Raw genomic sequence first — 24,800 nt, 5'->3', positions numbered from 1 at the left:
ACAACTTTAGACATGTGAAACATTTAATCGTCTCTTCCTCAGAACCTCTCACCAATGAATGAACTGAGGAAGAACTGTTCTTTATTAGTAGACTCTCATTCCCAGAGTTTTGGCCATCTCATGAATCCTTCCTGTCCTTTATACCTGATTCTCTCCCGTTCACATGTTTTATCACGTTTTACCTGAGTCAAAATGTAAGTGGTAAGTGTATCCGTCTCAAACAAACAACTGATACAGTAAGGGGCTGTTTGTATTGACCAAAACATCCAATGCTTATAGTAGTAAAATCAGGTCTTAACAGCATCAATCCAAACAGATGGGACGCAACGGTGCCAATTTTCATTGTGAATGAAATAAAAATCTAATGGCCAGATTTTTGTCCACAAAGTCTGACAGAAATATGAATACTTATTTCTTAAATGTTTGCATACACTGCACTAATGCATCACTAACAATAATTCACTGAATAATGTAGCACTGATAGGGGTCGTCTGCATGATTAGTAAAATCATAGTAGCACTTATAACGGAGCATTTTTTACTTTATTATCATTGCGCAAGCATGAAATTGTCCACCTTGGCTCATAAGTACGCCTGCTTGATATTTAATCATACTAAAATATCAAAAGTACTTTTTGTTTTGTTTAGCCCTCAAAAGTTATATTTCTATGTAAAATGAGGATAGAGATAGTTTCAATATATTTTAAATGAGGTGTAAACACTGGTGGCCCAACTACTTCACCCTCCCTAACCTCAGGCTTTAGGCCACTTCTGCACTCCATCGTTCTGTAACACTAGAGGCCGCCATGTCCCCGCGCTGCTAACGTGGTGGCGACTACTTCCTGAAGCATTAGACCATTTTTTTTAACGCGTCAGCTGAGTCAGAGAGGAAAAACGAGCTGAGAGGTCTCACTCTGCTCTGACTTCTGAGTACAAAGAACGTCAACGACAATCTGAGTTGATTGTCAGTGTTGTTGCAAATACTGCTCCGTCAAAAGTGTGGCAAATTCATTCAAATTAGTCCAAATTACCAACAACTTAAAAATACTGATATTTACTGAGCTGGAATGAATTAGGTTGTGAGTGAGTTTACAAATGCAAATGAGATATGTCGCTTATGTGGAGCAAGTGAGACTCGGTGTCATTAGACGATCTTTGCGAGCCTCCAGCAGCTATACGTTGGCTGTTGCCATATGGAGGATCCCGTACGCTGGTACCCGGACCGCTGTCATCCCCAAAACCAGCGGGGTTTTAACAAGACTGACTGCATTTGAACGACTTAGCACCGAGGAAGCACGAAGCGCGCAAGGAACCGAAGCACCGCTATCGGGCGGTTATTGCTGTTCACTAGCCCGCTAACAGCGTTCTGACAGCGCAACATCACCGTCAGCAGTCGTAGTAACAAACTGACAGGTATGTCTTCGTCCGCCGCGCGCGACACTGTTGTCAAAAAGAAGCAAGTTCGTTTCGCCAGCATGGAGGACGACGATGACGACAACGACGACCAGGAGGAGGACACCCTGTTTGACAAGAGGAAGGACACCGCGAGGGGGCTGAAGAGCGTGCTGAAGGCGGTCAAGAGGACCACGAAGCCGGGATGCGACGACCGGGTGGAGGTGGTCGGTGGAGGAAGGGGCGGACATGGAGCGTGCGCGCGCTGGATGGTCACCCTCGCGCTCTGTGCATCTTTCCTGGGCTTGGTACATTTAGCAGCGACTGCTATAACCTGTTAGCTTTTTATAGGAAAATGTTCCATGAAAATGTATCCGTGAGTTTCCTCGGGCCTTCTACTCGTTTAACGCCACCACAATGTGTTTAGATATTAATATTACTCATGACAACCACATGTTAAGCTAACGTGACAACTATGTTAGCTTAGTTAGGTTGTCTCGCGCTCTTATTCTAGTGGCACCAGGTAACATTACAAATACCTGTTCAAGGAATCAGTTTATAACCTGTGTCCGGAAATACGGAAATAAGGAGTTACAGTCACACACTCTTTAACCAGTGTCTGCAAACCCTCAGTTGTGTGTTGCCTGTTTTATACCACAGTTTCAAGTTTCAAGTTATTTCTAATTCTGGCCCCTACTTCATCACGAGCAGCATTCTGGCCCCATGTGGATCACCTGCATCCACTCGGGAAATAAAAGACATATGACTGCAAAAGCTAGTCAGAGATATCTGTCTGAATGAACCTGCTATTGGTCAACAATGTAATGCAATGTGCAGGAAGTCATTTATCCAGTCTGCTGCAGGATCCTGGAAAGACTAAATTTACATAGTTGCAAAACTTGCTCTTCAACCGTGTTATCTATGTCGGATTACTGTAAACCATCAGCACACAACAGAGTGTCTGCTTTGCTTCTGGGCCATTTCTTCCTCTATTTACACAGTGGAAAGTAAACTTACACATAGGCGTTTTGTTATTTCAGCAAATAAATAAATAAATTATATATATATATATATATATATATATATATATATTAGTGCTGTGAAAAAGTATTTTTTGCCCCCTTCCTGGTTTCTTATTGTTTGCATATTTGTCACACTTAAATGTTTCATTTGGTGGCAACAATTGCAATCAAGCGTTTGTGTTAACTGGCAATGAGTCTTTCACATTGCTGTGGAAGAATTTTGGCCCACTCTTCTTTGCAGAATTGTTCTAATTCAGCCACATTGGATGTTTTTCGCGCAGAAACGGCTTTTTTAAGGTCATGCCACAGCATCTCAATCGAATTTAAGTCCGGACTTTGACTAGGCCACTCCAAAACCTTCATTTGGCTTTTTTTGAGCCACTCAGAGGTGGACTTGCTGGTGTGTTTCGGATCATTGTCCTGCTGCATAACCCAAATGCGCTTGAGCTTGAGGTCACAAACTGATGGCATTCTCTTTCAGGATTTTCTGGTAGAGAGCAGAATTCATGGTTCCATAAATTATGGCAAGTTGTCCAGGTCCTGAAGCTGCAAAGCAGCCTCAGACCATCACACTACCACCACCATGTTTGACTGTTGGTATGATGTTGTTTTTATGAAATGCTGTGTCAGTTTTACGCCAGATGTAACGGGACGCACACCTTCCAAAAAGTTAAACTTTTGTCTCGTCAGTCCACAGAATATTTGCCCAAAAGTCTTGGGGATCATCAAGATGTTTTTTGGCAAATGTGAGACGAGCCTTTGTGTTCTTTTTGGTCAGCAGTGGCTTTCGCCTTGGAACTCTCCCATGGATGCTATTTGTGCCCAGTCTGTTTCTTATTGTTGAATCATGAACACTGACCTTAACTGAGGCGAGTGAGGCCTGCAGTTCTTCAGATGTTGTTCTGGGGTCTTTCCAGACTGATACATGGCTATTACTTTGTTTCTCATCTGTTCTTGAATTTCTTTACATCGCGGCATGACGTGTTGCTTTTTGAGATCTTTTAGCCTACTTCACTTTGTCAGACAGGTTCTATTTAAGTGATTTCTTGATTCAACAGGTCTGGCAGTAATCAGGCCTGGGTGTGGCTAGTGAAATTGAACTCAGCTTTCCAAAAAATCACAGTTCATTCATGATTTATCAAGCAGGGGGCAATTACTTTTTCACATAGGGCCAAGTAGGTTTGGATAGCTTTTCTCCCTTAATAAATTAAATCGTCATTTAAAAACTGCATTTTGTATTTACTCGGGTTATCTTTGTCTAATATAAAAATTAGTTTGATGATCTGAAACATTTAAGTGTGACAAATATGCAAAAAAATAAGAAACCAGGAAGGGGGCAAATACTTTTTCACAGCACTGTATATATCATCAAAATAAGAAGCTGGCCCAAAAGGTGTGAAAGTTTTCTGCCAGAAAGTTTCAGTAACATTTAGTAGTAACCCAGGAGGCTGGTGTTCGAGTCTTGTGTGAAAGCTTGTTTTTACACTTAGTTGATTTATTAGTTTCAGTATTAGTATTGTTATTTTAGTTTTCACGTGCAGTAAATGTACTCTCTCTTTGTAACTCCTGCTGCTCTCTTGTTGTTTTTCTCTAGGGGATGAGTATCTCTGTTCTTGGCCCCACATTCGAGGACCTGGCTGTGAATGTGAAGAAGAACATCAGCAATATTTCTTACATCTTCGTTGGCCGTTCTGCGGGCTACATCGGTGGTTCTCTCTTCGGGGGGATTCTCTTCGACTGCTTGAACCCCCACCTCCTGCTAGGTAACACTTCATGCACACGTAGCTGTTGTAGATGTTGCATTGGAGCTCCACATGATGCTGGTGTAATTTATGATAGTGACGGTGGGGATGTGTCCCGACCACTTTTCTGAAAACCACTAAACTACTAAAATTGTCCCCACCGCTAATTTAAGATGAATTGCTTATGTGTTTAAATCAAATATAATTTCCATCGGCTCTCAAAACTCCTTCATGTTTCTAGTGAATGAGAAATTCAATAGAGAGTTTCTGTTGGTATTTGTCTCCTTTACATGCAGCGATATCATGATTGCTGCTTTGCTTTTTGGATGAGTCATCGTCATCGTTAGTATGACTATTTATGTTGTTTTTTTCAACATACTGTACTATTACTTTTTTGTGGGACTTTTTTGACATACGACTTATATTCCAACATTGTTTACTATTACTTTTTTTCGACATATAGTGTGACTTTATAATGTTTTTTTTCGACAGACTATACTAGGACTTTTTTTATTGTTTCCGACATACTATACTATTATAATTTTTTCAACATACTGTGACTTTTTATGGGTATTTTTCGACATACTATAATTGTTTTGCAACATACTCTACTCAGACCTTTTTTTCCACATTTTTATTTTGACATAGTATACTATTATTTTTTAAGTTTATTTTAACCTCTATTTATGACTTTATATAATATACTACGGTATATGACATTTTATTAGTGATGTGTCCTTCCGTGTCGAGGCTTCGAAGCATGTGTCGAGTTATCCAGGAAGATTTTGGTGAAGCGCGTATCAAGGCTTGTGTTGATCATGTATGTGGTGACGTTCGAAGCCTCGAGAGCTGGCCGTACCACGTGACTGTTTCAGAAAATGGTTTGTGGGTTTGGCGTGCGATTTGAAATATAAAAGGGGCAGCGAAACACAATGGATCCCCCCTCACATTTTGTGGACTTGGGACTTTATTGCGCATTTGTTTGCAATCTATTCGAGCATCACAAACATCATTCATTAATTTCAAAGCTTCACACACCAAAGCTATGGTGTCATTATACTCACTCTGCCTTTTGACTTATATTTTATTACTGTATTAATACTTTTTAATGTTAACTATACTGTGACTTTCTCATGACTATGCTATTTAGTCATTTAATATGGAATAACATAGTATGGTATTTTATGACATTTCAATTTCAATCAGGAGAAACTTCATTAGAATTTAACAATCATTTATTACACATGCATAAAATATGAATGTCAAATGTCTTTGGCGATTGGACTCCATCCTGAAGTAGGATAACAGAGGGGTAGTGATGCTGAGGTCAGATAAGGCCTGAGACTGAGATTATGAATGAAAAAGAGTGTAAAGAGAGTCTGGAAAGGGTCTTACTTAACATTTTAGTCAGACTCTGTATAATATGTTTTTGCTCTTACTATCTTGCCTTTCAGGTTTCTCTATGCTGGTCACATCCGTTGGAATGTGTGCTATCCCCTTCTGTAAGCAAGCTCTGCTCCTCGCTGGGCTCATGTCCAGCATTGGGATGTCTATGGGTATTCTGGATACAGGTAAGACACTTAAATACACGAGCAAATACTACAAGTCTTGCTTTTCTGGAGTGAAACCTTCTAGCTAGTAGTTCAGTATTAGAACATTTAATGAAGAATCATATATGGAGGCTAAGATCCTACACACACTGGTCATCCAGATGATGTTTGTTTTGATGTTTGAGCCTTATCTACTTTCTGATGAGAACTATGAAGATGACTACCTCCAGCTACTTTTAGCTCTGTTTTTGGTCTCCACCGACTCCTGAGAGAAATATGTCTTTAGCTGCTAAATGCACCTGCTGGGGCTGTTAATGCCAACCTAAAGTAAACCCTAAACAATCCACTACCAGCTAGCCGTCTCTCTTTCAGTCTGTTACAAAAACACAAGTTACAGCCCTTTATCAGTCAAATACTGTGTGTATTTGACTGATAAAGGGCTGTCTCTCGTGTTAACTTGGAAAGATGACACAATGGGTTGTGTATCCATTGTGTCATCTTTCCAGATGAGTTGTTACTTTGAGGGCATCATTTATTTATTCATGCGCACACACAGTTAAAAATCTCTGATACCCGCTGAGCTCTATATTTTCATACTTTAGTGAAATCCTTTATTACCTGGAAAAAAAAGATTTTCTGAAGAAACATCAGTGGTTTTGCACAGCGTGCGTCCATGAAAAGTCAACCTTTTCAAAAAGAAGGAAAACATTACAGGATTATGAGAGGTTATGTCACTGCAGGACATCATGCAGAGGTTCCAACAGTTCCACCACCATATTGTTAATGATGGTTCATTCAAGTGTCAATGTTTTTCTCTTCTGTCTGTCAGGTGGTAATGTCCTCATACTGAACACATGGGGCGACCAGGCGGGTCCTCACATGCAGGCTCTGCACTTCAGCTTTGCAGCCGGGGCCTTCGTGTCTCCGATCATAGCCAAGCTGCTGTTTGGGCCCGACGGCAACGGCAGCACAGGAATCGCACCGACCAACTCTACGCCTCCCGTCACCGCAGAGCAACTCACCAGAGTCCCCGACGCTCACGCGATCACCCGCTACGTCCACAGCGCCCTCAAGTCCATGTGGGCCTACGTTGTGATTGGCTCCTACATCTTTCTCGTCTCCTTCCTCTTCTTCATCCTCTACTGTCGCAGGGGCTCGTCACGTGACAAAGCCAAGGCGTCGTCAGGAAAGCCTCTGGTGGCCAAACATCACATTGCTCTTATTGCCCTGCTCTGCTGCTTCTTCTTCTTCTACGTAGGCGCTGAGGTGGCGTACGGCTCGTTCATCTTCACCTTCGCCAAGGACAACGCCCACATGCCTCAGTCCCAGGCAGCTGGGCTGAACTCGTTGTTCTGGGCGACGTTTGCCGCCTGCAGGGGGTTGGCCATCTTCTTTGCGGCCTGCATGCACCCGGCCACCATGATCCTGCTCAGCCTGGTGGGCTCCACTGTGTCCTCCCTGCTTCTCTGCCTCTTCAGCAAGGAGAAGGTGGCCCTGTGGGTTTGCACCGGTCTGTACGGCGCCTCTATGGCCACCACCTTCCCCAGCGGCATCTCCTGGGTGGAGCAGTACACCACGGTGACGGGCCGGACGGCGGCCACCTTCGTGGTGGGGGCGGCGTTGGGTGAGATGGTGCTTCCTGCTCTTGTGGGCTTCCTGCTGGGGAAGTTCCACGACCAGCCCCTGCTCATGTACCTGTCGCTCATCACCTCCACCTTCACCTCCATCCTCTTCCCGGTCATGTACAAGCTGGCCTCGGCCCCTGGCGGCCAGAGCAGGAAGCCCCGTGTCAGGGGCCGGCCGGACGCAGACGACAGCGAATACCGCCAGGCGCTGCTGGACTCGGGGGCCAATGAGGAGGAGGAAGAAGAGGAGGAGCAAGAGAAGGAGGAGCAGGACCAGGACGACGAGGCTGATCAGTGGAACGACGCAGACTTTGAGGTCATTGAAATGGATGACACGGCAAGTCTCATCAGTTCACCCAGCAAGGCTTCCTCTCCTCCTCACGCCTCTGGTCTCACAGGGAGCTCTGCTGCCTCCAACACCCAGGCGACGGAGCCCCCAGGTGGAGCCTCTTTCTTGGCCACCATCTCCCCAGTTAGAGACTCCCCCAGACGCAAACTACTGCTCTCTCTAGACCGAGAGAAGAGAGACTGACACCTCCTCCTATGGCTCCTAAATGCTGTTCATCTCTCACTAAAAACAAGAGTCTCCACATGTTTGCGCCCATTTGTTGTCCAGAACCTGAAAATTCCAACATTTATGAACAGTTGATGATTTACAGTGTACTGAATGAAACACTGACCGAAACCTGTGCAGCTTACAAACCATCCATGAAAGTTTGGGTCATCAGCATCGTTTGGATCAGTCCTGGATGATGAAGACTCAGGTTTTAAACTGCACGTCTATGCTACGGATTGTTGGAAATAAAATACGTCATTGATTCCCCACAAGGATTCTGTGTTGGCCAGCTTCCCTCCACAGTGAAGTCAGTAAGCTAGTAAACCGGTCCCAGGGCTGTAGACTTCAGTGCCTTGCTGGAGTACACATGAGCAGATGAAATGAACCAGGGACCGTTGCACTCTTCATCTTCGTCAGGCCACCCTGCTGCCAAAAACACACGTTTTACAAATGTAAATTAGTTTTGCAGTGAACAGGACATGAGCGTGATATAGTTGTAAGATTTAAATAAAATTTGTTTTGGTTGCACTTTTGTAAAGAAGAGTTTTGTTTGTGTCATGTGTGCTGTGCCGTGTCGTCACTGATTCAATAGAAGTTATTTTTTAAATTGAATCATTGACAGAATGCATCTTAATACATTGACTTTTTATTATATCAATCTCAAACCTCCACCCACAGCAATGTCCATTAAAAACAAACAAAAAAAACACCTTCTTCATTATTATTTTTTTTACATTTATACAAATGCACAGATCCTGTGTACAGCTGTATGGAGAATTGAGGATTGGATCTTGATGGGATTTGATGACCAATTTCTTTCTTTTTTTTTCTGCTCAGAAAATTGGAATTGTACACACATCCATATATGCACAGGGAAACGATACTCTTCATGACATAAATTATCAAAACACAGTATTGCAACAGTCCCAGATTTTTTGGAAAGACTGAAATAGTTTCCAGTTCCCACACTCAGAAGATAGAGTATGAAGTGTCAAATCTGCCAAAAGGATATCAGTACAATCAAGATTAAAAGAAACATGGAAAATGGCACCCTTAAAAAGAATGCATAAAAACAGATTTGATTGCATTCATGGCCGGAGCTTTAGTATTCTTTTTTGTTAATGCTAATGCACAGTGAGATTAAAGATGGAGCTATACAAGAACTATTTACAAAAAAAGACTGCAGTCTATATAAAAATGAAGAAAAGTCAATTAGTGGTTTGAATGTAGTTTTGTCTTTAGAGTTGTAAGGAGCTCCTTAAAAAAAACCCCCAATGAGTTCAAACTGCTACAGCGCATACATGTCCTCCTCAACTGGACTGCACTCAGCTCATAGCAGCTAATGGAGATGGCAGCAAACAAGCATGAAGACATACAAGCCCTGGGAGAGGGGGGGTCAAACCAGACAGTCTGCACACGCAGAAAAATACTTGTATAACGAATAACAATTACAAGACAGAATGAAAACCCTGACAGGGTTCAATCGAAGCACCATTTAAACTATTACAACTGAGTGGACAATCAAACACTGAGAGGGGGGTGGGGGGCAGATTTTAGCACCATATGGGGGGGGCTCCAGAATTCAGGAGCCAATCAGAACTGCTCCAGCAGCTGTCGAAAGTAGGGGGCCTTGGAGAGCTGTCTGTTGACCCGGGACAGCTTGTAGAGGACGGGACAGTCCAGAGACACACAGGGCACCTGTCGCTCTGCACAGCCGCTACAGTTCCTGCAGATCTGGACACACACACACACACACACACACACACACACACACACGAGAGAGAGCTGGGTGAACACAGAAATATTGCACTCTTGAGGCGAGGCTACAATTTCCATTTTTATTATTTTACACTGACGAAAAGCTGAGTCTGCAAGATCTGAAAGGCATTTGATTATCTGTAACTGGCCATTCCAGCTAGGAGCCAGATCACAGTTGGCATGGTGCTTCATCTCTATCAATGACCCATGGAGACCGGGTCAAAGGTCAGTGTGAACGGGGGTTAAGGTGGGACGCTCTTCTGTCTTTGAACGTTTGGGGTAACTGCGAATATAATTTTAAATGCTGTAAAGCTCGACAGAGAAAAAGTAGTGTGCGCTAATGTATATTCTTTAAAACAGAACAGACTGTCAAAGTGAATGCAGGTCGCTAAACCAACTGCAGCGTGAGTAGAACGCCACCTATGCCAGGTGGCAAAAAAATTATCTTTTAGTATTTCATCCAAAAAAGAAGGAAGGGTACCAAGTTAACCTGCAGCAGGCTGTGATTTAAAACATGAAATGCATTTGTCTTTATCATGACTGTAGGTGCTGTTTGATTTAGTTTTATAAAAATAAAGTGAGCTGGAAATCATAATCTATTATTCCCCTGGGTTCCTCGTCCTCCTCGCCCCCAGAAGGTCTCTCACCTTCAGCAGCTGGTCTTGCTGACTCTCCCAGAGCCTCATGTCCTGGTAGAGCGTAACTGCGACTCTCTGGGGCTCGGAGCGGCACCGCGAGCACACGCCCAGCTGGGTCAGCTCGTCACACACGGGGCAGTGCAGCGTGGTGAAGTACTGGGAGATGGTTCCCTTCCTCCCGACCTCCTCTCCACCCACAGCCGAGGAGCAGGACGCCTTCTGGATCTGTGTGCAGAGACGAGGGGGGGGGGGGGGGTCCTTAATGTGACGGAGTCTGAGTACATTTTATCGTCCAACAACATGGCCAGAATTTGCTAGAGGAAGAAGGCAACCACAGCCTTACGACTGGACCAGATTGTAAAACTGTTGACCAGTGGTCACACACAATGTGCGGTCTGTCATTGTTTTGATGAACTCTGCTCTCAGCTCCACCAGCAGAGGGCGGGTGTGCTCCATCAGAGTGGAACCTGACTTCAGTATTGACATAAAGAAGAGGCAGGTTTTATGAGTCTCACTCGATCCTCAGCAGGAAGCACAAATGAGATTTTCTCCTCATCCTTTGTTCTCTCTCCACCAAACACACTGAATGAAAAGACCTTGTGAAAATCTGCTTTTATTTTGACGGCAGAGGGGAAGCAACAGACCAATACGATAATCTCTTGTTGATCAGTCACTAAAATCCATTTCCCAAACTCTAACCTGTGTTTCTTTATTATGGCTTTCTTCTTTGACACTATATTTTCACGTGGGTCGTATAGTAAGTTAATCATCATCATTTAAAAAAAAAAAAAATCCTAACGGAAGCTCAATTTCCTGAAAATACAAATTGTTCTCCGTCTCACCCTGGGGAGCTCCTGGTACCAGCCCAACACGTCCACCCCGATCAGCTGGAACATGCGGCCCAGTGGCGCCAGGATCTGCTTGGTGATGTAGTACGTGGCGTTGAGGCGGAGGCTGGGGTCCTGCAGGACCTCCATGGGCCGACGCACCAGCTGGATGAGGGGCACGCCGGGCATCCCGTACACGATCACGTAGGGCACCCGCTCGCCCACGCGGGGCTCCAGCCGACGGTCGTACGCCATCATGCGCCTGAGACGGAAACGCAACACAACTTGACAAAGCGCATTAGAACTGTGTTTGTTTTAATGTTAAATATTGTAATAGATTCTATTCATGATCAACATCAGGAATCAACCCACAGGATAAAACACACAAGATAAACTATACTGCTGCTCATGAATGAGGCTCAATATTTCCCTCTTATCCATGCCTCTGAAATCAGATTTTTTTTCATCCCCACCCATTAAGAGATGTGTTGCCTAGCAACAGACTCAGGTACTGTACATGCAGGCTAGTGCAGCCAGACAATGAGCACTGTGGGGAAGCAGTAATTGGATTCACACACTGACTACTGTAACTGTAGTTGACAGCAAGCTTTTTCTGATCTCTGCAGCCCACACACACACGGTAGTGAAACAACAGACTTTAGTGTTGCTTTCCTGTAAATGGCCACTGACAATGGGCCGTCTCACACACACACACACACACACACACACACACACACACACACACACACACACACACACACACACACACACACACACACACACACACACACACACACACACACACACCTGGTGAGCTCCAGGGCAGGCACGCAGGCTCCGGGCCGGTACGAGCCACTGCCCCGGTACTCCTTGGCGAAGGTCAGGTCCTGCATGCTGGCCCGGCCGTCCAGAACCTTCATGCACTGATGCTGCACGAACTGCTTCACCTGACTGATGTCCCGAGTCTCAAACAGCAGCTTGATGGAACGCTCCAGAATCTGGAGGACACACATCAATGACATGATGGGTGAGAGGAGCGGAAACATGAGATGACTGATCAAAAGAAAAAAAGTATATATAAGATATCTCTCTCTCTCTCTCTCTCTCTCAGAGATAGAGATATATGGTGATCTGCTTTTTCGATCTTGTGAAATTTATCCAGCCATGCCCCTGAGCAGGCCGGGGCCCTTTTTTTGCCTGATTGACGCACGTGAAGCGGTCCCAGGAAATGAGAGCGGGAGTGGAAACTGGCTGTGATTGGTGTGGAGGAGGAGGAGGAGGAGGGAGGAGGAGGAGGGAGGAGGCGGGGATCGTTTGCCTGTTACCTTGGAAACAGCGGGGCAGCCGTCACGGCGCACCGTCTCGATCCCTTTGGCGTCGAACGCGGGCTCCTTTTGGTCCAGGCTCTCGTACATGTAACCCACATAGCGCTTCTTTGTCTGCAACACGCAGGGCAGGTACACCTGGGAACCAACACACAGACACACAGATCAATAAAAATAAAAAAATCTAAAATGTGTCTGCCTGTGCTGATTGAGAGAGAGAATTGGCACAAATGAAAATGCACAAACATTACAGTGAGGTTGCTGTGTGTGTGTGTGTTGGGAAAGCGCTACCTTCTCAAACTTGAGCTTGACCGGCTTGGGGTTGGTTGCGGTCACGGCCTCGGCGATCTCGTTGCCGATCTTGAAGGCCTGCTCTTTGGTGGCTCCCTTCAGCAAAACAAACATGCTGCCAGACACACAGAGACACCAGCCGGGCATTAATACTGCGCTCCACCTACGCAGCGGCGCCATCACTACAGTCGCTCCACCATCACTGTCACTCAGAAAAGCATCATCAAATTCTTGTTCAGAGTCTGTGTTTACCAAGTATCTCAGAATCCCTCTTTTGGAATTGGACTACGAGTTCAACTAAACCCTCCTACTTCAGAGCAGTATGGGCTTTACTGTATGTGTATAAGCAAATAACCTGCATAACAGATCCACCCAGGATATACATACATAGATGTGATGCTGACGTTCCTAAAAAGCTGCAATCTCAAAACAGCATATGCTATATTTTTGGATATGCAACCACACAATGACAATCAATAAGTAGCTTAATTAAGTTCAGGCCCCCAAGTCTATGAGTAAACACTTGCAAGAGGTTGTACTACTACTACTACTGAGCTTAATGTTAACATCAGCATGCTAACAATGACAATGCTAACATACTGATGTAAAGCAGGTAATGATTTTAGGAACAAGCCCTCTAGGACAGACCTCCTTTGTCTGTTTTCATTTGTGCCCAAAATCAAATTGCCTTCCTGGATTAATAAAGTTGGACTGAATTGGATTCACCATCTTGGTTTAGCCTGTTAGCATGCTAAAACCTGCTGATTATGAGAAAACACAAAGCACAGCTGAGGCTGATGGGAACGACATTAGTTCTGCAAGTATTTGGCCACAATAAAAAAAAGGAATAGTGAGAGTATCCCCAACGTTATTACAACTGATCCCGTCTGATCCGCATTACATGGGAGTCCATCCAATAGTTGTTGAGGTATTTTATTCTGGATAAGCGCTGTCACGATACCAGTTTTCAACTACATCGTTTTCCCAAAATAAAATCATCATTTATTGTGCGTTTTGTTTAATTTTTGGCAAATTAATTACACTCAGAGTACAGATTGATACAGGCCCATGTCGCCTTTTTGGTTTCTCTACTTGATTAGTAATACAGTCTAACCAACAAAGAGCAGAAGAGACAAAAAGTTAGACAGGAACAAAAAGTCTCTAAATCATTGCTGGGAAAACCTTTTAGATACTGACAATTAATTAGTGCCTGGAGCTAGTTGTCAAAACAATAAAATGTGTAATTTGACAGTTGAAACCGTTGACGCTCCATGAGGACACGGTACAGGTGCTATCAGAGGCTCTCACATCATCACAAAATAGTGACACATCAGCAGTGTTAACGCGGGGTGAGAGGCAGCAAACGGGAATTATGAAAGTGTGTCAGTCGTGGCTTTGGGCTCACATGAGTTCGTATCAGTCACTGTGAGCATGCGTTACTTGTACTCCTGTTGCTTTGATGGTGTGAACAGTGACTCTAAAGAAAGGTCCTGAGGACAGTTTACCTGTCGGTGTCTCCGTACACAACGCGCGCTCCCCATTTCTTAGTGTCGTTGACCAGCTTGATGGCTCTCTCCAGGGTCTCTCTGGCTTTGTGGACGATACTGTCCCCAACCTGGAACAGGACATATTATAAATACTAAGAACATATGTGGCGTTATATCCATTCCACTTCTCCACAACAACCATAGAAGGCTTTAAATATGGCCGATGTTTGGAATATGAAAACAAAGCCAACACAAAGCTGATTAGAATTAGGTAGGACCGTGTTAGCCTTCCTCCTCCTCATCACGGCCTCAGTGCAGGCAGCAGGAAGTGCCCTTCGATAAGCTCACCTCCACGCTGGGCATGCGTCCAGAGTAGTTGGCGGCGGTGTAGCCGAATGTGACGTTGGCGATGAGCTTGAGTCCGAGCTGCCGGGCGTCCAGCAGCTTCGTCAGGGTCTTGTCCTGCTTGTAGGCTTTCATCGACTGCTTCACCATGATCCTGGTGTTCAGGATCTCCTCCAGCATGCTGGGTAGGACGCCTTTACGCACCGACGACTGGACACACACAACAAAAGGGGTGAACACAGGGTGCAGTGGTCCACATTCACACTGCAGGAGGGTTTCTTTCCCTACCAGGGATGCACCGATAGCGGGCCGATACCGACTCAAACAGCTGGAGTAGGTGTCGTCAACCTATTCAATTTAATTATACTATATTCATAACATACATTACAGACTTGAATTATTTTTCCTGACCAATTTGTTGCTACATTAAAGAGGTTTACATTTGAATTGTAATTCCTTCATTTTAAAAGATTTTTTTAACAAGTTTCTGGTGTATGATTTATTATTCTAAAAATAAATAACAATTCAATTAATTTGCATCCATTTAATGTGTTTACTAAAAATTGACAACCATAAGCAGCGTTTTAGAAACAAAATGACATAAACACAAAACAGTCAGTATAACTGACAAAATACTTCAGTTTTGATGTTGACAATAATGTTCAACAATGCAAAGGAAATAGGTGCTGCAACAATTTGCAGAAGTGAAAAAGAAAAAGAAAACTAAATCTTTGGAAAGTTTTGCAGAGGCACTCTAAAGTTAGTTTGATTAATGTCCAACATTTCCTGTGAACTGTACTACAAAGATAAATATATAATACATACTGTGTGCGGTTTAGATGAAGGGCACATCGACAGAGTGGTCCAGAAACTAAACATCAGGCAGGTTTTTGCCAAAAAAATCCATCGATAAAAGAAATAAAATCAGATCCCTATTTGAGTTCCTTCGGTGCCTTTTAATAACCTCATTACACATGACCGGTGTTCACTGTGCTGTGGCCAGGGAGTGTGGAGCAATGAGTGAAAAGAATGAATGGGAGGACGTAGAGCATGAAGTGGGCTTTCTATAGACGTACTTGGCCTCCGCAGCAGCTAATGAACCTTAATAAAGCAGCACTGCTGGAAGACTCAGACAAATGATTCATCCTCGGGGGCCCCAAGTGTGTTTTATCAAAGACAACGCACAGGTAGAGTGAAGGGCAGAGGGTGCCGTACCTTGACGAAGGCGATGCCGTTGGGTGACACGGTGATGTTGTTGCGGAGCTGGTAGAGGAGCTCAGGAGGAACCCGCAGGGAGGTGCAGCCAAACTTAAACTCATCGGGCCTGAAACAGAAGACATGGGTGTGTTAATGTCAGAGAGAGGCAATTCTCATCCGTTATCGGTACTTAGTTGTCACACTGCGCTGCTGGCAGCACTGCAGCATCGTAGCTATCGCTCAATCACCTGAGTATGACTAAGAGGAACATCTGTAAAAGCCTCACTGTGGCAGAAAGGTTCCCCTCTAAAAGGGCCAAAACGTCAATCCGAGGGGCCGCAAAATGATTACTGGTGTCCAATGTAAAGCACCTTGCTCTGTATATTCCTTTTTTTTTTTTACTATGTTTATTCACATTTGTACTTAATAAAGAAAAACTGCTTCATATTTTCTTGTTCTTGGTTCTTGTTATTACCTAGGATGTGCTGGGTCCGTTTGTGTTTTGTTTTCTTGTTTGTTTGTATTTCTACTGTCTCAAAAAAATGTATTTAACTATATTTAATTTTCATAAAACATAAAATATTAAAAATATTGTCGATGTTGAATAAACACAGCACATAAACTCAGTTAACGGCCATTTCTTACAAAACATGTGCGGCTGTTATAGCAATAAGCCGATGACAGGTTGAATTATTAAATGTAAAATAACTGTATTGTTTAAAACGGTTATAAATCCAGCATTGCAGTTGGATCTCCTGGAGCTAATTTGCCGCTTTTCTACTCTTCTGGGAGTGTAGAGCATGAAGCCAGCCACCTCGATGTGGCAGACAGATGCATGTTGGGAGGAAAAGTGTTCATGGCTCCTGCTGTTGCTATGCAACTACAGTAAGCCTGAAATATATCCCAACTTGCAGCACTCTCTGCTCTTAGCTGTGAACACCATGCAGAGCTCTCAGCGTGTCAGTTCCACTAAAAATAACGAGGAGAAAGAAGGCAGCGCCGGAAGGACACTTTCCTGGCAGACGCGCCACTTAAGCGGGTTGTGTTTGTGTCAGGCCCTGCCGCGTGCTTACGTTCCCAGGCTGTCCACGTGGCCCAGGCAGGTGGAGTAGCAGTAGTTGTACGCGATGACGATGGAGGGATAGAGTGACTGGAAGTCCAACACAATCACTGAGTTGCTGTAGAAGCGCGACTCGGGCTCCATCACCAGAGGAATGCACTGTGGCGCCCTCTGCTGGGCTCGCTGCTGGATGCTGGGCGTCACGGGAATGTAGTTCAGCGGCTTGGCCAGACGGAGCATCATGGACTCAACACGGTACTGGAGGGACAAAGAAGGAAGAACGTTGAATATTTTTTGAAAGATAAGTTGGATGAAGGAAAAATGTGTTTTAAACCCTCTTAGATAACATCTCTGGTCATATTGTGCACCAATTTATCAATATACGCAAAATAAATGCTACAAAAATCATTTCTTACGTATTGTTATATGAAAATCCAATAATTTTTTCTTCATGTAAAACAAAATATGACCTGTGTTTACGTAAACTAGTACCAACACATTTTAACCAATACTATCAGGATGTCCATCCATTAATCAATCTGCAACTTTTAGCAACAAGGGAGCTATAACTTAACCCAACACTTAAGTAATAGCTGCAGAATTAGATTTTTGTCCACTTGGGGAAATAGCTTTTTTAGCTGTTTACGTGAGTGAACCAAAACAGTAAAGTTATGAGCTGTAACACCAAAAACAAAGAGCTAAAAGAGGCTGAAAAGCTCTGTGGAGCTGAGTGAAACGGCAGAGTTGTTGATCATTTTCTGATGGTTCATCACTACGAGTGACACCTGTCACACTGATCGATCTTTAATATAACAAGTCACAATGTCTCTATCAAGTTTTTTGGTCCCCGTCAGAACCTTTAATATTGTGTCACAGCAATCACTCCACTCTGATCAGTGTGACAGCTTATTCTGGATTGCAGCACTTTAACCAGACAACAGTCATTTTGATCGCCTGACCTGATGGTGGAGCTCGATGAAGATTCAAGCAATCCCCAAAGTCAGTAACTATTCATCTTCTGGGGATCACAGCACTCTGGTCACCACTTAGCTTCATTCCAGATGGCCGCACCGTTGTGAATAATTTGTGTATTGGAATGATCAGATGAGATGAAGACCAGAGTTTCTTCACTTACGTCTCTCTTCTCATGCACTGATTCTCTTAGGTTGAACAGAGAATCAGAGTGATTTCTCCGACCGCCAATTCAACATGCTCAATCGGCCGTAAAAGCCACCAACAAGGGCAAACTAGTTCCAACGGTTCAAGACACACCGCACAGACTAGAGGGACAGACGCTCATCTACAGGGTGATATGGTGCATCAGGGCCTTACGGTCACAGAGTAGGAAACTGTGGACCAATCAGAGAGTCCAAAATGTGGCATGTTGGTACCTGTGATCCTCGGGTCAGAACATGAAAGAACTGAATCCCAAACAATCTGGCCAGCTCGCTGGTTCTGCCGATGATGTCGCGCTGCTGAAGAAGCTGCATTGAGCCTCGCACACGGCTCACGTAGTGGTCCACCATTTTCCACCTAAAACACACGCACACGCACACGCACACGCACACACACACACACACACACACACACACACACACACACAAACCGCTTAAGCAAATTGTTTTGGTGTTAAATCTGTATTTTGATTATCATTGCTCACGTTTTTCATTTGTGATGGAGTGTGTTTGGTGTGGGCACAAACCTGTAGAGGTCGGTTTTGTGGTCGAACCAGTCAGAGAGTGTGCGGGGGCTGTAGAGGGGGAAGCGCTGGTGGAGTACATGGAAGGCCACGTTCTCAAAAGTGTAGTTGTTCAGCGTCGCCTGGGGGGAGAAAATGAAACAGAAAAAAACCTTTTACTCTTAGAGACTGTTCATCAAGACAGTCAGAGCTCGACTCCTTTGTTGATGTTGTGTAGCGAATTCAAAATCACCTAAAAGCCATTTCATACAATAACGGGTGAAAGCAGGTGGAAGATATTCAGTGAACACCTACAAAGTGTACAACTTGTAACACGATTTAGACAAGGGAAGTCTAAATCGTACTGCGGAATCTTTTTTATGGCAGTGGTTTCTATGTTTTCTTTTTGTGACCACTAATCATATCAGCATAAGCTTAAATAAAGATGTGTCTACGATCAAGACATGTTGGAGCTTCTTAGGAGGGAACGGCGTGTTTTGCCGTTCGGACCATCGATCCCCGGACTGGTGGACACCCCTATCATCGGTCATTTACCAGTCTGATAAGGGCCACATAAATCGTGAAGACAGCAATCGGTGAGATCGATTAACATTGTTTTCTTAACCATTGTTCGTTTTCCACGGTTGGCAGAGCGCTTCCGCTCTAGCTAATCGAGTGGCGGCGTGCTAACGAGAGCGTAGAGTTACGCTGACGGCCCGCCCTTCACAGTGAGCAGAGTGCTCTGCTCAGGCTAACTTGGTCATATGCTAATTCGACTACATCGACATTGTGTCCATTGGTTTTGTAGCATTACGGCTATCCCAGTTAGCAGAGTGTTCCCGCTCAGGCTAACTTGGTGAGATGCTAGCTAGACAAGCTGATACTGGGATTGTGTCCATTGATATTGTAACATTACGGCTGTCACAGTTAACAGAGTGTCCTCGCTCAGGCTAACTGGTGGGACACCAATAGTTACAGCGACTAGTGAGGAGTGTCACTAGTGTCACTCCCCTTTTTGGTCTGTTTCCACAGTGGCAGAGTGCTCTCACTCAAGCTAACTGGTGGGACAACAATATCTGCAACAACTGTCCAGGTGAAGAGAGTGTCCTCGCTCTCATCTCACTGTAAGGACTGTTTTTTGCCCTATTTCCACAGTGGCAGAGTGCTCTCGCTCAAGCTAACTGGTGGGACAACAATATCTGCAACAACTGTCCAGGTGAAGAGAGTGTCCTCGCTCTCATCTCACTGTAAGGACTGTTTTTTGCCCTATTTCCACAGTGGCAGAGTGCTCTCGCTCAAGCTAACTGGTGGGACACCAATATCTGCAGCAAATATCCTAGTGAAGAGAGTGTCCTCGCTCCCCTCTCACTGTAGGGACTGTTCTTTTTTTGGTGTGTTTTTCCCAGTAGCAGAGTGCTCTCGCTCAGGCTAACTGGTGGGACACCAATATCCGCAACGACTGTCCTAGTGAAAAGTGCCCTCACTCCCCTCTCACTGACTGTCCCCTGCTTGTTCTCGTCAGCAGAGCGCTCCCGCTCAAACTGACTTAGCAGCCCACACCAACTAGTGGGACAAGGGTTCCTCCAGAATTGCGTCCATGTTTAACTCTCCCGGCTGTAGGACCTGTATGGCTCCTCTTCAGCCGGAGGACGGCCATGACCCCTGCCCCTCTTGCCTTGGCCTCGAGCATCTGAGGGAGGGCCTCTCAGACTACATGCATACAGGCCACTCTACCAGGAGTGTCCCCACACCATGGGCAGCCCTGAGAGGTGTGCCTGTGGAGGATATAATATGTGCTGCGCCCCCATGGGCGTCACCGAGCACATTCACCAGACACTACAGAGTTAACGTTGCCACCCCTCACCCACTGGGGAGTGTTCTTTGGCCAATTTCCTCTGCCGGAGATATACGAGGTAGTTACTGTGATTCCTCGTGACTCTGTTGATATAAGTCATCCAGTGTTAAGCACTGCCTCTGGCGGTCAGTAAGGATGAAATAGAACGAAAGTTACGAATGTAACTACGGTTCTATGAATCCTGGATGACCGCTAGAGTTCTTGGTCACTCAGAATCCTGTGAACTCGCAAGAAGATTCCGTAGGATTGATCTCAGGATGACACTTAAACTTATAGACGACGGTGGTCATCCAAGGTCACAGGTGACTTTGTTGATATAAAGACTCGACCTGCGCGTGTTAAGCACTGCCTCTGGCGGTCATCCAGGATTCATAGAACCGTAGTTACATTCGTAACTCTCGTTTTATTTTTATGACTCTTTGAGGGGTCCTAAACCCACAGTTTTATGATATTCCACAAATCCCATGACTCCCCACAGGGCCCAAAATTAATTAGAAAAAATGCCCCTGAAGACTCATAAAATGTCTCTGAAATTAGGTGGAAATTCATCCAAATCATTCAAACTCTTTTGCCAACTGTTGCATTTCACACACAGTATTTTCGTTCAGCTATGACATAGTTACATATGAATTTAACTACTGGCCATAAGAGGGCCTCCCTGTGTGTTCCGAGTGAGTGATCAAAAAGCAACGGGGCCTAGCCTAAAGCTGAAGAAACGACTGGCACCATGCAGACATCAGCAGGGAATCCAAACAAACACACAGCAATCAAAGAGACTCATTGGAGGATGAGGCAAGATTTGATTTTGTAGTTTAGAGTTCAATAAAAGGATTAAATAACACCCAATATATCAAAACAAGAAAATCAAGTGGAACCAGAACAACAGTGGTGAGAATCCTGCCTGGAAGAATGAGAGAAAGTAGGTCACAAGCTAAAACTTTTAAGAACAACAGTGTGTGTGTGTGTGTGTGTGTGTGTGTGTGTGTGTGTGTGGGGGGGGGGGGGGGGGCCTGCCTCAGTCTTCATCGTCCTCCACAGGTTGAGGGTGATGCGTCCGATGATGTTGATCTCGCTCATGGTGTCGGCTCCGTACTCGTCTCTGTCTGCGGCGAAGCGGTTCTCTTTGGAGTCACCTGAGGACACGCAGAGTCAGACACAGAGCCGATTACTCTAAAATACATACGAAAAATATCTGCTTTGACCTCAGACTGTTAACTGTTAGAGGAGCAGCTGTGGTGACAGTCGACCCTACCTGGCACTCGTGACAGCTGCTGACACAGGTCCACGCCGAGCACTGCGGCGCGCTGGAGGAGGTAGCCCCAAGAGCGCATCTGCACCTCGTAGCCCACCAGGATGTCTGGGTCAAACCTGACAGAACAACAGCCATATCAGAGCCATGGCATAATTTTCCCGACCAATGAATATGTGCAGTGGCTGCTTGGGTTAGTATTTCATAACCCAAATAATGCTTTTGAGCAGTATGTGAAGGAGCTGCGTAAAAACCACGTGCTTACACACCTCCTCATGATGGTGATCAGCTCCTGAAACAGCACCTTCTCGTCGGTGGCATATGTCACCTGCAGCCCAGAGACGCCCGACCTGACCAGCAGGGGAGCTGTTCCTCTGTGACCTGCTGAGGGTGTGTAAACACAATTTTCAGTAGAGCTGCGTACTATGCGCCATACAATATTTATGGTTAAATCTAATTTTAGCAAATATGTCATTGTACAAAGAACACCTCCATATACATAAAAAGGGCACATATCTTAGAAAATGAGATAAAGTATTGGAGTTAATATTTGCATGTAAATTATTAATTCAAAGTCAAAAATGTTTTTGAGAATCTATACATTATCACAAAACATTATATTGTGATATTCAACATTTTCTTACACCTGACTGTGGGCACTGATCGTGTGACTACGAGCAACCCGTGCAAAACAATGCGGCCTACTTGGACTAAATAATTTAACATATTATTACATCTTAGTACAAATAATGTCCTCGTCAGCAGCGCTGTGAGTTATAACCTTGGTCACTGCTTTGACGGTCTTTGTCCACCACAATGGCGCCCGTCAGCTGGGTGCTGTCGACATGGGGCAGGGGAGCGTCACAACTGAGGCAGTAGAATAAGGCACATATGGGGTCGAACTCGGGGTCAGGCTCAAGGTCACGTCGGGTTCTTGCATGGAGCTCCATGCCTATCAGTGTTAGGTGCTGGACCTGAAAAAACAATGGTGTGTCAAAAGGGAAACTCAATCTGAAGCCTTTGGATTGTGTGAGAATGGTGTTTGTCAACTTGTTTGGTGTGAACACATCAGACTGTGTTGAGGTCCCAGATGTAGCGGCTTTTCTTTTAGCTCCATATACAAACAAATCTTTAGAGCGCTTGTTCTATGTTAGAACATATATAAAATGTTTTTTAATAAAATATAATATGTAATTTTGATATTGCTTATTTATAAATGTGAATGTTATGAGCAACAGAATGGAAATTAATAAATCTTGGCTGCCACTTAAAACTGTATGAACCTAATTAGATTGTATAGTACTCTAAAAGACTCAAATAGATGTTTAATAAATGCGCTTATTGAATCAAACTCCGACCTTAAATATTGGACTCTTCCACCCTAAAAGCGCCAAACCAAACCCAGACAGTCTGGGAAAAGGCTGGGGCGGCTCACCTCATGCAGAGCTTTGGCATCCTGCAGGTTTTGCATGCTGATTTTAAAACCGTAAGAGTTGGCTATGCTGGGGCCATCAATCTCAGAGTTATCATTCTTTGGCACATTCAAAGCAGCAAACTGGTTCTGTGGAAGACAAAGAGTACAAAAGAAACATCAAATGAACAGCAAAAAATACATTATGGCTAACTTCAACAAGCTGGAGGCATAATATCAGGTAGATACGACATCCATGCACAGTTCTACACTGGTATTAAAACCCTTTTCACCTAAGTTCCTTATGTGGTGAGAGGTGTTAAAAAAATCAACACTTGTGGTCTGACCTTCATCTGTGTGGTCAGCAACACTCGTCTCAGTGGGTCCGCTTGGCTCCTTCTCCTTTGCTGGAGTCTCTGAGAAATGGGATCCTCTGCAGCAGGAATAGGAAACAGGAAGACAACATGAAGAAACAATCACTGTTATCAAAGAATAAGTCAGTTATGATAAATTCCTGGCAAACAGATTAGAGGCAGAATGTTTTCTTACCCTCAGATATGGGCGTGCTGCACATGGGCTCCGGATCTTCCTGGCTTCTCCGCCTCCTCCTTAAAAAGGGGGTGCTGTGAAGGAGGTGAGAACTCGTCCTCCCCTCTTCCCTGTTACTGAGATGGAGGAGTGAAGGGCTGGGATTCTCCCCCATTCTCTCCAGGGAGTTAGAGAGCCCAGATGACAGTAGTTCTGGAGAGTTTTCACTTTGCCTGTTTCCGCTGAGCCGGTCTGGCCCTAAGGGGCTGGGCTGACAGGACTGCTGCCAGGGAGGCAGCTCTGGGGACTCTGGAGAGGTGGTTTTATCGTCGCGATCATCGTTCTCTCTGCCCTCGCGCTCAATATCCACACCACCTTCATCTGAAACCGGACTCATCACTGTGGATTTACAATAAGAGCCTGTGTTCTCCATGGGAGTTATGATTAAGGACAGGTTGCTTTTTTTCCTCCTTTGCATCCTGAAACTGGAGAGTCTCTCGCACAGCTCAACCTCCGCTGCTGGACGAATGGAAGCAGCTGGCTGCTCAGTTCTTTCTGGGTTCCCCTCCATATCCAGCCCAACCCTCCCCTTCTTCAGCAGCCCTTTTTGCAAACTCTCATACTGTTTCCTGGCTTCCAGCCACAACTGCACGCGCTCTCTGCTTGGCGGGTTTTTGCAGGGCAGCAGGATGACCTTCTTGTCACTGGCTGAGGACGGGTCAAGCTTGGCATGGTCTTTGCTGGCGTCTGAGGCCTGAGCTCCCCGGGCTTGGGATGATGAGGTAATAGTGATGGCAGGGTGTGTCATGGCTGAGAAGGCCGTCTTCCAGAAATGGAGGCCCTCCAAAGACAGGTCTCCACTGAACTCTGCCAGCTCCTTAGTCAGCCTGGTATGCACTGTTAACTTACGGCCGCCAACTTCCCTGGAGAGACGACAGAGGAATCTTTCATTAATCACTGCAATTTTACAACTTCAGAAGTGCAAAACTTTGCAAGAACACAAGTGATGTATTAAATGAAGACCTGTAGATAGTATTGATTAGAGCCTGACTAATACTGGATTTTTTAGGGTTTGATATTTGAGTGTGAGAAAAAACTGCTAGATGTATTGGTTTCCATTTGGATTCCCCTACATTTAGATACAAGACTGACCAGGTGTAGAAACCTGATTGTTCCATAGTGGTCCTAGTGGTCAGAAACTCTGCAGAATACACTTAAGTAACAACTTATCTGCCGAAATGTATGATACTGAGTGACTAAAATTG

The 24,800-nt window shown here is 44.8% G+C and overlaps 2 protein-coding genes across 3 annotated transcripts in view; one reads left to right on the top strand and one right to left on the bottom strand.

Moving 5' to 3' along the window:
• The first annotated feature begins 1,172 nt into the window (after positions 1 to 1,172).
• mfsd4b (major facilitator superfamily domain containing 4B) lies at positions 1,173 to 8,414 on the top strand. Its single transcript, XM_068708579.1, has 4 exons — positions 1,173 to 1,699; positions 4,008 to 4,176; positions 5,610 to 5,726; positions 6,535 to 8,414. The coding sequence occupies exons 1-4, from the start codon at positions 1,415 to 1,417 to the stop codon at positions 7,860 to 7,862; spliced, it is 1,899 nt and encodes a 632-aa protein (XP_068564680.1). The 5' UTR covers positions 1,173 to 1,414; the 3' UTR covers positions 7,863 to 8,414.
• Positions 8,415 to 8,604: 190 nt separating this feature from the next.
• Positions 8,605 to 24,800, bottom strand: part of rev3l (REV3 like, DNA directed polymerase zeta catalytic subunit) — a 64,286-nt gene continuing 48,090 nt past the window's right edge. Inside the window, exons 14-32 of one of the 2 annotated variants that reach the window (XM_068708576.1) lie at positions 23,557 to 24,458; positions 23,355 to 23,440; positions 23,032 to 23,157; positions 22,378 to 22,570; positions 21,866 to 21,980; positions 21,600 to 21,715; positions 21,362 to 21,480; positions 18,517 to 18,635; positions 18,206 to 18,347; positions 16,828 to 17,072; positions 15,773 to 15,881; positions 14,561 to 14,767; positions 14,231 to 14,340; positions 12,726 to 12,840; positions 12,435 to 12,572; positions 11,917 to 12,107; positions 11,125 to 11,371; positions 10,292 to 10,507; positions 8,605 to 9,620 (exon numbers count right to left, since the gene is read on the bottom strand). In XM_068708576.1, coding sequence (XP_068564677.1) covers positions 9,480 to 9,620; positions 10,292 to 10,507; positions 11,125 to 11,371; positions 11,917 to 12,107; positions 12,435 to 12,572; positions 12,726 to 12,840; positions 14,231 to 14,340; positions 14,561 to 14,767; positions 15,773 to 15,881; positions 16,828 to 17,072; positions 18,206 to 18,347; positions 18,517 to 18,635; positions 21,362 to 21,480; positions 21,600 to 21,715; positions 21,866 to 21,980; positions 22,378 to 22,570; positions 23,032 to 23,157; positions 23,355 to 23,440; positions 23,557 to 24,458 — 3,637 coding nt within the window. In that variant the 3' untranslated portion in view covers positions 8,605 to 9,479. The remainder of the gene's footprint in view (positions 9,621 to 10,291; positions 10,508 to 11,124; positions 11,372 to 11,916; positions 12,108 to 12,434; positions 12,573 to 12,725; positions 12,841 to 14,230; positions 14,341 to 14,560; positions 14,768 to 15,772; positions 15,882 to 16,827; positions 17,073 to 18,205; positions 18,348 to 18,516; positions 18,636 to 21,361; positions 21,481 to 21,599; positions 21,716 to 21,865; positions 21,981 to 22,377; positions 22,571 to 23,031; positions 23,158 to 23,354; positions 23,441 to 23,556; positions 24,459 to 24,800) is intronic. The other variant, XM_068708578.1, reaches the window with a different exon arrangement.

This window comes from Cebidichthys violaceus, unplaced genomic scaffold, assembly GCF_023349555.1.
Source record: "Cebidichthys violaceus isolate CVI_PGR_0920_01 unplaced genomic scaffold, fCebVio1.0.p SCAF_14, whole genome shotgun sequence".
Lineage (NCBI taxonomy): Eukaryota > Metazoa > Chordata > Actinopteri > Perciformes > Stichaeidae > Cebidichthys > Cebidichthys violaceus.
The sequence above is the reverse complement of the archived record's forward strand: the minus strand, read 5'-3'. Positions and strand labels throughout refer to the sequence as shown.